This window comes from Canis lupus, chromosome 8, assembly GCF_003254725.2.
Source record: "Canis lupus dingo isolate Sandy chromosome 8, ASM325472v2, whole genome shotgun sequence".
NCBI classification, from domain to species: domain Eukaryota; kingdom Metazoa; phylum Chordata; class Mammalia; order Carnivora; family Canidae; genus Canis; species Canis lupus.
The window spans coordinates 61542838-61559943 of NC_064250.1; the positions used below are offsets into that span (position 1 = coordinate 61542838).

The 17106-nt window shown below is 48.5% G+C and overlaps 1 protein-coding gene across 1 annotated transcript; it reads left to right on the forward strand.

Annotated features, from left to right (window-relative positions):
• Positions 1–1061: 1061 nt before the first annotated feature.
• CALM1 (calmodulin 1) lies at positions 1062–11778 on the forward strand. Its single transcript, XM_025442399.3, has 6 exons — positions 1062–1318; positions 4099–4129; positions 5057–5200; positions 7300–7406; positions 7826–7961; positions 8144–11778. Exons 1-6 carry the CDS (start codon positions 1316–1318, stop codon positions 8170–8172), a joined length of 450 nt encoding a protein of 149 aa, XP_025298184.1. The 5' UTR covers positions 1062–1315; the 3' UTR covers positions 8173–11778.
• Positions 11779–17106: the final 5328 nt, after the last annotated feature.

Genomic DNA, 17106 nt, shown 5'->3' on the forward strand with positions numbered 1-17106 from the left:
ACTGACATTAGTAAACTTAAAGAGAAAATATTTTAAAGAAAGGAACAGAATCCACATTGTACATTAAAATATGATCTAGCTCCCCTGTAAAGACAACTCGCCGTGTGTTCCACCTCTAAACTAGGGGATTCTAGGCGCCTATTTTTTTCTCTCCTTTGTTTTTAGGAATAAAGACCTGATCCCTCTCAGGACCAGGAAAATGAAGGAAAAAAAAAAAAACCCACAAAAATCAAAGCATGAGTTTCAAAGTCTACGGAAGATTCACACAGGTACAAGGCCAGAACCAGGATGAATAGTATTTTCCATAGGAAACAAAACAGTTAAGGGAGAGATATTATTCAGGCATACAAAAAACATTCAGTGGAAACGTGAAGACATTAGGAGACTGGCTAAGTATCATGGGCATGACAGAGATTTAGCAACTCGGCATATAGAATTTGTTTCAGAAATTGCTTCAAATATCTATCTATCTATTTATTTCAAATTTTTAAAAGAAAAAGCATCTAGCCAGTTTCTTGCGCCAGGAAAACTGCCATGTCCCTTCCAGACCCTCTGCGAGGCCGGGAAGCGTGCAGGCAATTCCTCGGTCCCCAGCTCCCCGCGGCCGTCTCCTGCCCCGGGACCTCCGGGAACTCCCCGACGGAGGGCGGCTAGCTGGGGAGCCCCGGGGCGCCGGGCCTGGGGGACCCGGCTGCCCCAGGAGAAGGTGTAAAAGATGTGAGTTGGGGGGGGTGTCCCACAGGTGGAGGTGGGGCAGGGGTGAGAGGCGGACAGCTTCTCAAGAAGGGCCGCCCGGGTCTCGGCTGTGGAGGCACTACGCCGCCGTCCGGCCCCGACGGGGGGTCTCCCGGGACCCCGCGCCCCACCGGCCTCTGCGCCGCCCCCGCAGGGCGCTCGCCGCCGCCGCCCGGCCCTGCGCGTCCCGGGGCCCCCAGCCTGGGCCAGCGGCGGGCGCGGCGGGGCGGGGGGCGGGGGGCGGGGCGGGGCGCGGCGGGCGGGGGGCGGGGCCCGGCGGGCGAGGCCCGGCCCTCCCGGCGGCGCCCGGAGCGAGCGGGCGGCGCCGCGGCGGAGGGATACGCAGCGCCGTATATATAGCGCGGGGCGCAGGCTCGCGCTTCGGCAGTGGTGCTGGGAGGCTCGCGGGCGCGGCGCCGTTCCTCGCAGTCGGGCGGCGGCAGCGGCACAGCGCTGAGCGCACCTCGCGCCGTAGCAGCGGCGGCAGCAGCAGCAGCAGCGGACGCAGCCCCGCGGTCACAGCCCCTGCGCTGGTGCGGCCACCCTCGCTCCCTCTGCGCTTCCTCCCTTCGCTCGCACCATGGTAGGTCGGGGGGGGTGAACGGCGGCGTAGCGGCCGCCTTGCCCGTGCTTTCCTCCAGATATTTAGTTCAGCGCCCCCCCCTTTTGGACGGCGGTCCCCCCCTCTTTTCCGGGTGTTATTACGCAGCAGCCGCGGGTCGGGAGGACGCACTTTGGATTTGCATCGCGCTCTCCTCGGCCCGGGCGTCTTAATTCTGTCCCGGTCCCCCTTGGAGCTGGACGTGGCCGTGCGCTGTCGGCGGGCAGGGGCTCCGGGGCCTTCCGCACCCACCCCCTCCCCCAGCCCCGCACCGCTGCATCCAGCGCGCCGCACCCGGGCTTCCCGCAGCGCCGCGCCTGGGCCGGGGCCCCGGGGGGGCGGGGGAGCCGGGCGGGGCCGGGCCCTCGGTCCCCCTCCCCCCGCCCCCCCCGCCGCCCCGGGCTCGGAGGCGGCGGGCGGGCGGCGGCGAATGAATGGGCCCGCGCCGGCCCGTGGCGCACCTCGCTCCGGCCCCGGCGTGAGGGGCGCAGTCCGCGTCCGCCTCCCCCCTCCGGCGGCCCCGGCTCCGCGGCTCAGCCGCCTCCCTCCCGGGGGGCGCGGCGCGGGCGTGGGCTGGGAAGGAAGGAGCCGGGGAAGGGTGGGGTGGGGGCAGGAAGGCGAGGGGTGGGGGGCGGAGAGGGCGGAAGCGGCGGGCCGGCCGCCCTGCGCCCGGGCGGGGCCCTGCGGTGTGGCCGGGGCGCGCCCCCCGCGTCCGCCCCCTGCAGCCCCCCGCCCCGTGCGGCGGTGCAGGCGTGCGTGCTCCCCGGTGCACCGGGAGGTCCCTTCCCGCGGGAGGCGCTCGGCTCGCTCTAATTGGGGCGGGGGGGCGGGGGAGGAGGGAGCTGGGAGCTGGCGCGCGGTCGGTTTCCATTAGAGACGCAAAGTTTCTGCCCCGGGAGGAGGCGGCGGTGCGGCTCGCCGCCTGGGGGAGCAGAAGCGGGTGGGAGGCGCGGGGCGGGCTCGGCGCGGGCTCGGCGCGGGAGTGGGGGTGCAGGGGGGTCCCGGCCGGGGAAGGGCGGTGCCCCCGCCCCTCTGCACCCCGCTGCGCCCGGGGCGCGCACCCCCGCCCGGCCCCCGCCGCCTTGCGGTCCGCGGGGAGATGCCCTCCGCGTTTCCGCTTTCTCTGCAGCGTCTAGATTGCCAGATGCGCCTGTGCGCCCCGCCGGGTGTGTGCTCGGCCCCTTCCTCCGGGGCGGGCAGGGCTGACATCACCGCGGGCTCCTGGCTTGGCGGGATGGGGAGGTGGCTCCCGCCGGGCCCCGCGCACCTTTGCCCTCCGGGCCTGAGCCACTTGGGGGCGGGGGCTTCTTTGTCGGGGAAGGCTGATGCTCTCGGAATCCTCCCCGACCGAGAGTTCGGCGGTGAGGCGGGACCGTGGTCCCCGCCGGGGGGTGGGGTGGGGGGGGTGGGGGGGGGTGGGCAGCTTCTGGCCCCAGGTGTGGCAGGGCTCCCTGTTGTACGGAGACAGGTGTTGTCCTGGCGTTACGTAAATCATCGTCTCCTTCGCGGGATGTAAAGAAAACCGCCTTCCCGTGACTGGGGTAGAGAGGAAGACCCGATTCTAATTAAAAAAATAAAATAAGTTTTCCCTTACGTCCGTCTATTGGAACATCGCACCTCTTGGGCAAGTTTTCATTTGAGAACGTAAACAGAAGGTGGTTAGCGTTCTGTTAGGACTTGGTGTGTGATCGGCTTCCTTAGGTGTCCTTCAGTGAAATAAGACACAGACCAGCTCTCCTTGCAGGCTGGAGGCACAGGGCTTAGGTTCCGTGTTGCAGCGAACCGGACAATGCAAGTGTGAATTTCCTTCATGGCTGTCCCCACCCTCGAGTAAAGTGTGTTTATCATGAGCGGCTCTTATGTCATCCTGAAGATTGGTAAATATTCTCCAGCAGAGTTAGTAGTTGCTCTTTTTCCAGAAAAGACAAGGTGCAGTCTCATAATTATTATGTACTTTTGTGTGTACATAACGTTTGCACTCTCGGAACCGCTCACTCGTAGCGGTGGTTGCATTTTTTTTTTCCCCCTGGCTTCTCTATCAAAGATAATTGGACTGAGGGCATCAGCCATTATACATGGTAGGCTTTTAATAAATAACTGCCTAATTTAAATGGAAAGCACTTACTACACGGAAATGAAGTTGGTGGGGGTAACCCATTGCAGCGTATTTATTTTTTCCACTTAATTGTATCTCATAGAATAGATATGAAAGCCTGTTAATCCCACTCAATGCCATTATGTAACGCCTATTTGGAGATTTTGGAGCACTCGCAGCACTGCGCTAAAGGTGCGCTAAAAGCCTGCCCCTGGCCAGGATCCTGGCTGTGGTGACAGCAGCGTCAGGCTGGGATCCTCGGGTGGAAGGGGGGGCCTGCGGTGTCCCTGGCGCAGTAGGTGGCGCTCGTTCTCAGAGCTGGCCGCGGCATCCGATGTGGTGTGGCCTTTTGCCACTAGAGGTGCCATTTTTCAAATTATGAACTGACCCTTCCTCGGTAGACCTCGGAGCACACAGCCACAGGCCCGGCAAAGAAAACCTGAAGTGAAATGTCACTTCTTTGTCACCCTTTGTTTTTTAAGATAGCACAAAGTGTTCCCTTTGTTCTGATTGTTTTCATCTAATGGCTAACATTTTCAAATGGTTGGGTTTTTCTTTTTTTAAGATTTTTTTTTTTTGAAAAGTCAGTTTCAAAAGTATCATTGGGAAAACTCTTGCTTTCAATCAATGCTTGCATTGAGTTATAACCTCTTCTTTCTTTATGTAGGCTGATCAGCTGACCGAAGAACAGATTGCTGGTAAGTTGATGACTTTAGGAAGTCCCAGTAGGCCAGAACTAGGCACCCCTCAGTTTGAGGGACTTCTCTGACCCTTCCCCCCCCTGTAATTTGAGCAGTTTTCTAAGAACTTATTTAAATGGAAGCAATCAGCAGAAATATTTGGGTCAGGTGTTAATTCCTTGCCAGTGTTTACGAGGCAAGTGTGAAAGGGAGTGGAGCTAGGAATACTTGTTCACCCTGGAGTGTTTGACTTTGTGGTGGTCAGGGCTTTGCGTGTAATGAGATTGCGCTGAGCCTGCTACTCAGAAATGCAGTGTAGAATTCTTGTGCCACAGGTCTTTTAGTAATTCACCATGAAGGCTTGTGCTTTCTATTGGAAAATAAATGGGAATGGGTGAAAATGAGGGTTGGGACTACAATAATAATAATTAAGGGAGTTAGTTTAGATTCTAGCTTTTGGTATTCCTTAGAGGACTTTTTTTGAGGGGATTTCTTTCTAGGAAACCAGGGATATCTTTGAAATGCCATAAGTGCCATATGGAGAGGACACGCTGGTTACCTGGGAATAGGTTTCTAGTAACCCCTATGAAATGAGTTCAGAGGGCTATAGAAATTTAACAGGAAGGGACTTTAAGGGAACACGTGGACCAATCTTCACTTGTCAGATCAGACTAATTTGAGTATGTTGGCTTAGTTTTCTTTAAAAATATGAAGATACTGTGGTTTTATGGAACCGGTTACCAGGAGCAGTGTTTGCTTTATGGACTGCTGAATGAAGGTCTGTCCGATGGGACTATTGTGGTCTTTATTTCAGTAGATAAAGACCAGGCAGTTTCTGATAATGTGCAGACTTGGATGGTTTGCTTTGGCAAGCCCAAGGGAAGTGTGTGCTGTGGCTGGGTTGGGTAAAGATGTTCATTCTAAAGGGTAAACTTTTGTTTTCAGAGTTCAAGGAAGCTTTCTCCCTATTTGACAAAGATGGCGATGGCACCATCACAACAAAGGAACTTGGAACTGTCATGAGGTCACTGGGTCAGAACCCAACAGAAGCCGAATTGCAGGATATGATCAACGAGGTGGATGCTGACGGTGAGGGTTTAGACCTATGAATGAGTGCCAGTGTTGTGTAATTCAAGTTCAGACATGTCACAAGATTGTCTTTCAGGTCCCCAGAGCAAAGCAAATGCGCAGCGATCCTTTCGGTGGTTGCCTTACAGCCGTTGACAATGAAAATAGAAGATTATGGGCCTGCCTTTGGCTGTGCTAACTGTCTAGAACATTTCCTGGATCAGATCGCTGTATTGTTCTTTTCTACTTGCCATGACCTACAGCTCAATCTTTTATCAACTGGCCAATGAGTCTGCGCTGAGTACTTTGGGGAAGTAAAAAATAGCCATAGACCTTATAAAAAAGCTTACTGTCTCGAAGCGGAGTGGGAAGTGAAGTGGGAGAGGAGCACTCTTAAGTATTAATATAGAATTGAGTACAGCGTGAGCTGTAGACATGTTTATCAAAGAGAATTTTGAGGATCGTGTGAAGCTTAGAGGTGGCGTGTTCGATGACTGCAGGAAGGAGATTTATAGAACTAACAGAAGGGGAGGATGAATACAACTGCAGAGCAAGAAGGAACAAGCAATACCCCTGTAACAGTGGGTCTCCAATTGGTTACCGATTCCAGTGAACAGTAGACCTTTTATTGTTCACATCTCTCAGCAGTTTTGGAGCATTCCCCTCTCGAAAAAGACCATGTCTTTTTGGAAACCATGTACTCTGTAACGTTGTAGAACATGGTAAACTTTTAAAAAACGAGTGAAGAATAAACAGTTGGGACCTATACTGTCTGGATGATTGGTTTGATAGCCATTTGAACGATTATGGTCTTGTAAATTGATAAAGTAGAGTTAAATTTGGTCACATACATTTAGAAGCAGGGGTTTGAGCGAGCTCTTTAACACGTGGCTTCAGCCCACCCAAGCTACTTTGAAAAGAGTTTTCGTCCATATTAATGTTTTGGCAAAGAGGTAGTTCATAATTCTGTCTTGGGGGACTGCTAAGATGATTGGCCATCTGGGAACCTGGAGTGGCCACCTCCCATTTTATGTGAACCCTGGGAAACTGTGCTTAAGGCCTGGCAAAGTGTATAGGCTCTGAGATTGTATGAACAAGGAGGGAGAAATTGTCTCAGGCTCCAGAATCTAGTATTTACAAAGAATAAATGTAATGTCTGAGGATGTCTTCTCTGCATGGCCGTGAGATAGCACCTCAAATAATTTACTTTGTGTTACGTGAATATCATAAATACTTTAAAATTTTGAAGGCCAAAAGATTTCTGAATTATTACTTTGATTTAAAGGTACTGGTGAAAATAAGTAACTTAACCTAAGGCTTTTTTCCTTTTAACGTAATTTTGTTTTTGTTTAAGTCAAGTTACTCTGTTAAACTGGTGGCTTGTCTTTGCGGGGGTGGGGCAGTGCTCACCTAATTCTTAGTGTTAAGAGGGGAAGTTGTTCGGGGGTACTGGCCATAGAACAGACTATTCTGACAGTTTCCTAAGTGGTCATGGTCGACTTATGAAAACACTTCCCAGCCTTGCCCTTACTGGGAAACAAAGATCTTGATTTTAGAAACAAAAGTGATTAGATGACTTATCATCATGTGGCCAAGAAATGCTTTCTGGAGAAGACTTTGTGATACTTTATTGTCTGTAGCATAACAAAGTCTGTTTTTCCCCCTTCCGTAATCCTTGTCTTCTGTAAAAACATTTTGTTATACTGGCTGGCCAGTTCTGGGCCTTGACCAGCATCACTAGCCAAGGCAGAGGTAGGTCCAAGTGCTCACCTGCACTTGGTGGGGCGGGGGCAGGGAGGAATGGAAGGGTGCCGTGTGCTTTTTCCTCTGGAGTTGCACAACTGCCTTTAGTGGTCACAAACCTACACGTGCGCTGTCCTTTGCATCAAGAAGGGCTGGCCGGCACCCTGATTACTAGTTTGAATCCCATGAATCATGTGAAATCACCCTGCAAAGTGTTTGAACAGTTTAGACTTACAAGTGGTTTAACCTAATAAGATAACTTATTGATTTGCCCAGGTGAGTCTTAACCATTTTATAAAGCGCTTTTAAGAGGATGACTGCCCCGTAGCATTACCGAAGCACTTAATTTTACATGAGCTTTTGTCTTTTAATTTGAGGTAATGGCACCATTGACTTCCCGGAATTTTTGACTATGATGGCTAGAAAAATGAAAGATACAGACAGTGAAGAAGAAATTCGCGAGGCATTCCGAGTCTTTGACAAGGTAATCCTGGGTCTGTGTTGGAGACGGCACTTACACATACGGCTGTTTGGCTACTGCTTCTAACACACTTTGAACACTTAAATACAATTGCCTGGGCCTCTGCGATCTCACTTCCAAATGTGCCCACTCGTTACGGCAGCCTGACTGGGTGAGGGTAAGCATTGTTAGTAGTGGGGGAGGGCTGAACCGAGATTTCTTGATTGCTGCGCTCCATCTGTTAGCTCTAGCCAAGCCCTCACCTTTTTGGTGCACACCGGGTGCACGTATGTGGTGGGTAAGGGTGGGAGCCGGAGCTGGGCCAGCTGTCACCGTGTGCAGAGTTGGCAGTGCTGCCCGAGGGCACGCATAAGTCACAGAGCTGCTTGCCGGTTCAGAAACACTGCCCACCATTCCCAGTGACACCTGCTTGACATTCACAGGATGGCAACGGTTACATCAGTGCGGCAGAACTACGTCATGTCATGACAAACTTAGGAGAAAAACTAACAGACGAAGAAGTAGATGAAATGATCAGAGAAGCAGATATTGATGGAGATGGGCAAGTCAACTATGAAGGTAAAAAGCACTACGCCTCTTTAGCTTCGTTTTTAATAGTCTTACCTTTGGTGTCTATGAACAAGTTAACTGCTTCACCAGACACTGATCTACATTTATTTTCTTGATGCAGAGTAGAGATGTTGTGTTCATTAAAGCTGCTTTTGAAGATAACCGAAAGTTATGATTGTTTGTCTTTTCAGAATTCGTACAGATGATGACTGCAAAATGAAGGCCTACTTTCAACTCCTTTCCCCCCTTCTAGAAGAATCAAATTGAATCTTTTACTTACCTCTTGCAAAAAAAAAGTTCATTTACTCATTCTGTTTCTATATAGCAAAACTGAATGTCAAAAGTACCTTCTGTCCACACACACAAAATCTGCATGTATTGGGTGGTGGTCCTGTCCCCTAAAGATCAAGCTACACATCAGTTTTACGATATAAATACTTGTACTACCTTAATGATAAGGAAGCACTTAGTGGACTCCTTGCAGTTCCATTTGCTCATGATTAATACACTGTTTGGGCTGGCCAGTTTTTCATGCATGCAGCTTGACAATTGAGCACAGTCAGGCATTTGTATTAAAAACGAAAAATGAAAAAACAAATCTAAAACGTACTCAACTGGGTTCTAGTTCAATTTGTTAGTAGAAATTGTCATAGCTGGTTTACTGAAAACATTTAAAATTGGTTTACCTCAGGATGCTGTGCAGAAAAATGGGTGAAGGATAAACTGTCTAGATGTAGCCCCACTTAGGACGGCCCTCCCATACTTCCATGTGCCCCTTCCCCCCACCCATGGTGACGATGACACACATCCTGGTGGCATGCGTGTGTTGGTTTAGCGTTGTCTGCGTTGTACTAGAGCGAAAATGGGTGTCAGGCTTGTCACCATTCACACAGAAATTAAAAAAAAAAAAAAAAAAAAGGAAAAAAAACCTTTACCAAGGGAGCATCTTTGGACTCTCTGTTTTTAAAACCTCCTGAACCATGACTTGGAGCCAGCAGATTAGGCTGTGGCTGTGGACTTCAGCACAACCATCAACATTGCTGATCAAGAAATTACAATATACGTCCATTCCAAGTTGTAAATGCTAGTTTTTTTTTTTTTTTTTTCCAATAAAAAGACCATTAACTTAAAGTGGTGTTAAATGCTTTGTAAAGCTGAGATCTAAATGGGGACAAGGCAATGGAGGAGAGGTCAGGACCTTTTAAATGCCCACCGCCCAGCACTGGGCTTCTCACACTCCCACCCTCCTCTCCCTGATACCCCAGCACCAACCTCTGAGCCTGAGACCTTGCCTAAAACCAGAGATGGCAGTTTGCTTCATCCTATCAATGGACATGTAGGTCTACTTGTATTTTCACTGGGGGAGGGGGGGCGGGGGGTGGGGAGTGAACCCTGGTAACTTCATGACTATTCAGGCAGTGGCGCTCTTAATGAAGGAAAAAAAACCACTTTTTCTCAAGCATGTACTTAGGGGTTCTTCTCAATCGTGCTGCTGATTACCTGTTTTATGTAACTACTTGAGACCATCTGTGCAAGAGACATGATTTAGTGTGTCTGTCTGTAATTCAATCCTCGCTGTGTGCTAGAAGCAGTAGTCCCTTCTAAGCCAGTCTTGATGCTTAAAGACACTACCGGTCATCTTTGATTCATGATTTTTAATTTATGATTTTACTTTTCCTCAGCCTCCTTTTCAATTTTTTTTCCCCTAAAGTTGACTTTGCTTCCCCGCCTCCCCCCACCCCCAAGTAGAACTAACTCTAGCCCCCCCAGCTTGCAAGTCAAACTCCAGCCTAGAGGGGGTTTTGTGTCTCATAAACCTGTAACCAAAACAGATACTGGTACTGGTTTTTGCAGTGGGATTGGTGTGCTTTTTTTTTTTTTTTTTTTTTTTAAAATCCTTTAAAAAGGAATATTGCATTTAGTGCAGAACTCTTTCTGTAATGAAGGCTGGATGTGCATTTTTCAGGGTGTTAACTGGTTGTATCTCACCAGTGAGGAGAGTTGGGTTTTGAGTGTTTTCTGTGGGAGGTTTTAATTTGCCAGGGAACAGCGGCAGGCTGCTAGCGAGGCAGCGACAAGCTCTTGGCAGCCAAATGGGTGCATTCAGGGCTGATTTATAGAGACCCTTGGCTTCTCCCTCTCCTACTCCCTGTCTTTCTGGCATTTTGCAGCTTGTTAGATTTCCTGCCAGAGGGATGGGTCAGAGCAGTGGAGAGGAGCCCGCCCATCTACTTTTGCTGTTGGTCCTTAGACTGGGTGGTTATTGAAGAGGAGACCCAGAGCTAGAGGTGACTTCCATAACTCCCCGAATCTGGAAGGAACACCTGAGAACACCTCGGAGGTTGTTCAGGTGAGACAGGGAGAACTTAGAGCTCCTGGATGTTTCTTACAGGGAGCCCAAGTCCTGACTCATCTCAGGCCTACGTCCTGATGGCTTCTTGGTCATTTCAAAGAGGGTTGGGGGTAATTGAACTTGTTTTTAACACTTTGCCTTCTGTCTTAACTCTTTCGTCAAGTCTTTTTCTAGAAGCTAGGTGGGCTCCATTTTAGTGGTCCCACAACCCTTCCTAAAAGACTGCTTTTGAAACCAGATTCTTCCGTGGCCAGCATCCTGTATGGGAAGCAAAGCCTTTCCCCCAGGGAGTGTCGAGTCCCAGCTTGGTGCAGAGGGGCAGCCCCATCCTCTGCAGCCTTTTCCCTCTGGCTTCAGGGAAGACCAGCCCAGGTGGGGTGTTTGCAGACTGCATGAGTTTGTGAGAGGACAGAGCTGGGTGTTGGGTCCATACCCTTAAAAGTTGGTTAGCACCTCCCTGTAAACTCTTGCCCCTTACTTCTAACTGCTCTATAAATATATACATATATTTATATATATAAAGTGACTAGTTTAACTGGCATCCCGCTTGAGCCTGAGACTTGCCATAAGAAACTGCTGAGTACTTGGCAAACACTTTCATAGTTTTGTTCTCCATCTGTTGGGGGTAGGTGTTGAGCAAGGCAAATGCATCTCAACGTTTCAGATGGGCTTTTGACGCACTGTTGCCAAGGAAGGCTTTTTCTGATTTTTAGACAAATGAATTTTTGCACACTTTAATTGGTGTCTTTTGGCAACTTAAACACATGGAAAATTAGCTACTGTACATATTTTTATATTCTCTTTATAAAATGCATGTCTGACTGTACCTGTAACCTGTGTTGTGACGAGAGCGGCCGTCCAGTAGGCCTCCCACGTGCTGCTGCGGCCCGTCAAGAGCAGCAGCATATGATTAGCCCCTCAGCATACTGGGAACTTCCTCCTAAACCAAGAATGTAAATTTGGTCAAAAGTCTGCTCTTTGTTCATTCAATTATTTTAAACATTTGAATTAATTATTGTATATCCGAAACACATGATCCTTTTTGGCAGTGACGAAGATTCCACGAATGTGTCTTACTAACCTATCCCCTACAGCTGGCAGTTAGTATTTTCCTTTCTTTTTCCCAATCCCTTGAAGTTGTCCTATAGGAGACAGAAACCCTTTGCTGTCTGTATCCCTTGGAGTAAGAAGGTAGCGGCCTGGGTGGAGTGTGTGTTCTTTCTCCAGCTCTCCTAACGTTCCTGAGCACGTCTGTAGCAAGGATGGCGCTAGTTCCGATGCAGAAGCTACCCTTTACCGTGGTGATTCGAAAAAGGAGATGTACTTGAACGTTTCTGTAAATCTTGAGATAAACTGTTTGGAGATTTAACCACCTCTCTGATGGGGGACCAACTCTATGGAAATTGTAAATAAGTTTTATTTATAAACCTGGCACTGTATCCAATAAACATTTCTGCAGCCTTTCATCTCTAACTGTGAACTGTGTAGGTTTGTAGCTCGTGTAGCCCTGCCCTCCGTCCCCTCCGCTTGACGGGAACGAGGTCCACCTGCGCTCAGGTGTCATCCCCCTCCCCCCCAGGCTCTGGGACGGCAGGTGGGCAGGTGAACACGAGGGGCCCGGGACACCGCGGACACGTCCCCACGGCAGCTTGCTCTAGTTTTCCGTTCAGGCGTCAAGAGCTGATGTTGGAACATGACCTCGAGGCCTCCTGACCGTATCCAGGCTGGCTTTACGCCAACACGCGCGCTGTAGGAAGATTCATTGCCCTTTGACCTCGGCGTTGACCCCCAGTTTCTTTAGGGATTGCGTGAAGAACTACACTGTAAAAACAGGACAGGAGTTTTAAATGACCTAAGCGCGCGTCTCCTGGCCATCATGTCTAGAGCGAGCAGGGCAGCCTGGGAAATGGGATGGGACTCAGCTTTACAACCTGGGAGCTGAAACCTTCCCCTTAATAGGTCCTGTCCCAGACCCTGATCCTAGACAAAGTGCCCCAGCAGGAAAGGCCACCTCTGTTTCCAGAAGGATCTTTTTTTGCAGGCTGCCTTGCCTGTTTCCTTCTACACAGAAGCAGCCAGATGGCCGAAAAGAAGGGGAAAGATGACAGAGCTGCTGCTTTGGTTGGAAGGCCCATTTCAGGGAGCATTTGGCTCCTCTTATACAGGAGCTGCAGTAAAGGTTGTGACCCTGCGGCGGGGACGGAGCCTTCTGCCCTGACACTCTCAGCCTGGCTCTGTTGGTTTCGTCCCTCTGCTGCTATGGGTGGGCGCTTTGCTTCTCTGGGGCCTCCGTTTCCTCCTCAGTTAAAAATAAGACTTTTGAACCTACTAGCTTTCTGGGATTCTGACCAAGCCAGCTTGACATTACTTGTTTAAACTGAAATTGCAGCCTGGGTGCCTGGGCGGCTCGGCCAGTGGAGCATCTGCCTTCTGCTGGGATTGTGATGCCGGGGTCCTGAGTTCGAGCCCTGGGTCAGGCTCCCTGCTCAGCAAGGAGTCTGCTTCTCCCTCTCCCTCTGCGCCTCCTGCTCCTGCTCCCTCATGCTCCCTCTCATGCTTTCTTGGGTGTGCACTCAGGCTCCCTCTCAAATAAACGAGAAAGAAAATCTTAAAAAAAAAAAAAAAAAAAAAAGAAGTGCGGCCTAAAGGGTGGGAGGCAAAATAATGTGGGCGTGCTATATGCTTTGAGGTGACAAATGGGATTTTTAAAGTGTTAGCAGCTCCGTGTTGGTGGAGTGGAGGGTAAGCTTTGCTGTTAGACTGTGATGTAATATTGGAACGTGGGTCAGAGAACTGATCATTAAGTGACTTCCATCCTCCTCCCAGGACGGAAATAGGAAGCTCCCACTCTGCCTGCGAGAGATCCAGTCCAAGTGGCAACGTCATCTGGATTTGCAACGGCTTTGGTTCAGGAAACACACACACACACACACACACACACACACACACTTCCGATTTGAGCTGAACTTCCCTGGGCAGTGGGGGCTGGAGCACCCAATGACTCAGGATGCCTTAGAAGGAAATAAAACTTGAAAGTTTTTTATAGCTTGGAGCTTCTCTCCCACTGCCCTCAACCCTCTGCCAGGGAGCGGGAGGAGTTAGCTCACACTCCAGAACCCCACCAGGGAGAGCAGAGGGGGGCAGAGGAGCCGGATGGCTTTCCTGCCTCTCCCATTGACAATCCCTGAACATGAGCTTAAAAAAAAAAAAAAAAAAAAAAAAAACAGCTTTCCTCATAAGAATTATGTTCCTCCTGTGTGCTGGCAACCTTTGGAGTGAGTGGGTATTTACACACTCAGGTAGTATTTGAAATGTCTCCTCTCAAAGTTTCGTTTTCACGTTTACAAAGACAAAGGGGAAGAATCTGGAGGTACTTCCATTAGTAAGACAATTTCTTAAAGTTTGTCGTATCCTCTTTGTATCCTGGCTGCATGTAAACATGGACAGTTTGCTTTTTATTTTTTTAATTTATTTTTAAATTTTATTTATTTATTTATTTATTTGACAGTTTGCTTTTAGACTAATGTCCTTCCCCTTGTTGGGCTGTAGTCTGCCCTTCAAGTTGGGACTTTCTTGTTCAGTTACTCTTTTATAGTAAAAGATTCCCACTGCCCCCCCTCTCCCCAGATCGGTACCAGAGGCAAGATTTGAGATGATAGATTATAAAAAGAAAATAGAAAATAAGTGAAAAAATAATACTTCGGTTAAAAGGACTAGATCAGGGGCGCCTGGGTGGCTGAGGCAGTTCAATCAGGAAGTCTGATTCTTGATCTCAGCTCAGGTCATGATCTCAGGGTTGTGAGTTCAAGCCCTGCATTGAGCTCCATGCTGGGGGTGGAGCCTGTTTTTTTGTTTTTTTTTTTTAAAAGGACTAGATCATTGTAGGTCAAACTCTCAGTGCAAATATCCATATCTGGTGATTCTCAAATTTTGGGGACTACTTCCCATGATAAGAAGCTTGCCCACTCCCATTTTTTCAGAAGTATGTTTCCGTATAAAATCTGATATCAAATGACCCCACTATCCTGTAAAACAGTTAACTCTTAGTATTTCCTTCCAGAATTTTTTCTTATCCCATGGATGCAGAGATATAATTGACAAAATTGGGATCTGTAGGTATAAAACTAAGCACATCATTCTTTATTATATACAATTACATGTGTATATTATATACACATATAATCTTTTTGTTCCTTATGCTTTCTTCTTGAGATACAATTCATGTAACATAAAATTCACCCTTAAAAAAAAAGATTTTATTTATTTATTCATGAGAGACACAGAGAGAGACAGGCTCCCTATGGGGAGCCTGATGCGGGTCTCGATCCCAGAACCCTGGGATCACGACCTGAGCCACAGGCAGATGCTCAACCAGAGCCACCCAGGATTCCCAAAATTCACTCTTTTAATAATGGTTTTTAATACATTTACAAGATTGTGTGGCCATCAGTATCGAATTTTAGAGCTTTTTCATCAACCCAAAAAGTACCCGTAAGCAGTCACTTCCCATTCTCCCTTTCCCCTAACCCTGGCAACCATGAATCCACTTTATGCATCTATGGATTTACCTATTCTGGGCATTTCATATAAATGGAATCATATTCATAATTTTTTCTCCTTTCTTTTTCATTTTTTTTTCCTACTGGACATTCCTCCAGATACTTAAATTCTCGGATGTAATTTTTAGGAGCTGGCTATATCAATATGGCATGCTTTCATTAACCAATCCCCTAATGAAGGCCATTTGGCACATCCCCCTTTGAACAGTTCTAAGTGTGAGAACATCTTTAGTAGGTTGACCTCTTCCTTTTAGCTTCTACTCATTGGTTCTGAGCCAGCCTGATAGAGTTAACAGGAGACATCTAATCTTGTTTCCACACTGCAGGACTTTGGTCTTGTCCACGTCCGCACACCCCTCCTTAAATCTTCAGGCTTAATATTTGCTTCTAGGTTGTTGTTGTTGTCGTCATTGGGTTTTTTTAAAACTACTCTAAAAAAAATCAACAAAATATAGTGAAAGTTACCAGGTTCTGTATTCAAAGGGATTTCTGCATTCAAATCTTGCTTTCCCAAGTGGTGCAACTTGGCAGGTGACAACTCTGTGCTTGGGTGTCCTCAGGGTGCTTGTAAGAGTGAATGAGATTATGGAAATCCTCTAGCAGGGTACTAGCACGTGTGAGGTGCTTAAACACTGTCTTCTGTGTGGTGTGAACTCTCTTACCACAGGAGAAAATGAGGCCAGGTTTGTAGTTTTCCTTCATTTGATCCAGCTCATGTTGGCTCTTGGAAATTGCCACTTCCTCTCTTTGTTAAAAGCACACAAACCTGCTGTGTAGGCCTCAATTCCTCATCCCTTTGGAAATCCTGATGAGAGTTGCCAGTGTCTAGTCTTCTGGGATCTGCTTGCCAGAGCTCATGGGCAGGCCTACTGGACCCTCAGCGAGGCCAGGCCAACAAGGTCCTGTCAACATTCTCTCCTGATGTGCCCACATGGGAAGGTCTGTAGCATCTTTGGGCACTTGCAGGCTGGGTATTCTCTGGAGAATGATGGAGGCCCCATTTTTGTTAAAGGTCAATCTTAATGGAGGCAGTTGACCACATGTGGGAGAGGTCAGTGGTTAAGCCCTCTTTGTTCTCTGGAAACATCTCATCACCTTCCATCCCTGGCAGAGGCCTGCCTCTTCCTGCCTTTTCTCTTCTGGGACCCCCGTGGTTCCATCGGCATTCTAACTAGTCCTTGAAAAATGCTCACAGCCCCCTTCTGTCTAGTATGGTTGGACCTGGCCCAAACTTGTCTAACACCATTGAAACTAAAGCCACCTGGTTACATCCTCTTCCCAGGAGACCTGGCCAGGTCTCTTCCCTGCCAAACTCCATCTTCACCTGGAACGTGTCATATGATGCGCCTGGGCTCCCAAGATCTGATTCCAACTCCAGCTCAGAGACAACCTCCCCCAACCCCAGAAGTAGGCAATGACCCAACAGTTGGCTAAATCTTAAGCAAGCTCATCTTTTTTGAAGGATTCTGGAAGGAAATGCAGGTCTGGATGCAGCTGTTCAAACAGGGCATATCCTTTAACGCGGCCTTGCACGTAACTGCTTGGCCTTCCCATTCAGGATGCTACCTGTAATCAGGAAGGAATTCAGAACATGATTTTTCTGCTGGTTCTTCCTGGAGAGCCAGCTGATTAAGGGAAAGAGTGAGAGGGTTGTATTCCAATTATTTGTTCTCAGGTTTGATGTCTACAATGTCTAGAGTTCAATCTCTACTTTGAGGAGCTTCTGCAGGCTTTTTGAAGAAATGTTAGTAACTACAACTGCCAAACAGCATACTGATGAATAACACATACCAACTTGAATGCATAAGAAACTGATGCAGACCTAGTGTAACAACTTAGAAAACAAAAATCGACAAGAATAACAAATTCATCATCACAGAGATTTTATTTATTTTTTTTCTTTTTTTTTTTTTTTTAATTTTTATTTATTTATGATAGTCACACAGAGAGAAAGAGAGAGAGGCAGAGACACAGGCAGAGGGAGAAGCAGGCTCCACGCACCAGGAGCCCGATGTGGGATTCGATCCCGGGTCTCCAGGATCGCGCCCTGGGCCAAAGGCAGGCGCCAAACCGCTGCGCCACCCAGGGATCCCATCACAGAGATTTTAATATTCTTCTTCCAGTAATTAAGAAATCAAGCAGACAATAGTATACTTGAACTGCACAATTCTCATGTTTGACCTTGTGTATATGTAGATATTTTATCCAGCAATTAGGGATTTCAGATTACAAATACTAATTA

Bases quoted from the DNA above. Each gene is read 5' to 3' on its own strand.
- CALM1 (XM_025442399.3), top strand. The intron at 4,130-5,056 runs GTAAGTTGATGA...TTTTGTTTTCAG, and splicing joins GACCGAAGAACAGATTGCTG to AGTTCAAGGAAGCTTTCTCC. The intron at 7,407-7,825 runs GTAATCCTGGGT...TGACATTCACAG, and splicing joins CATTCCGAGTCTTTGACAAG to GATGGCAACGGTTACATCAG.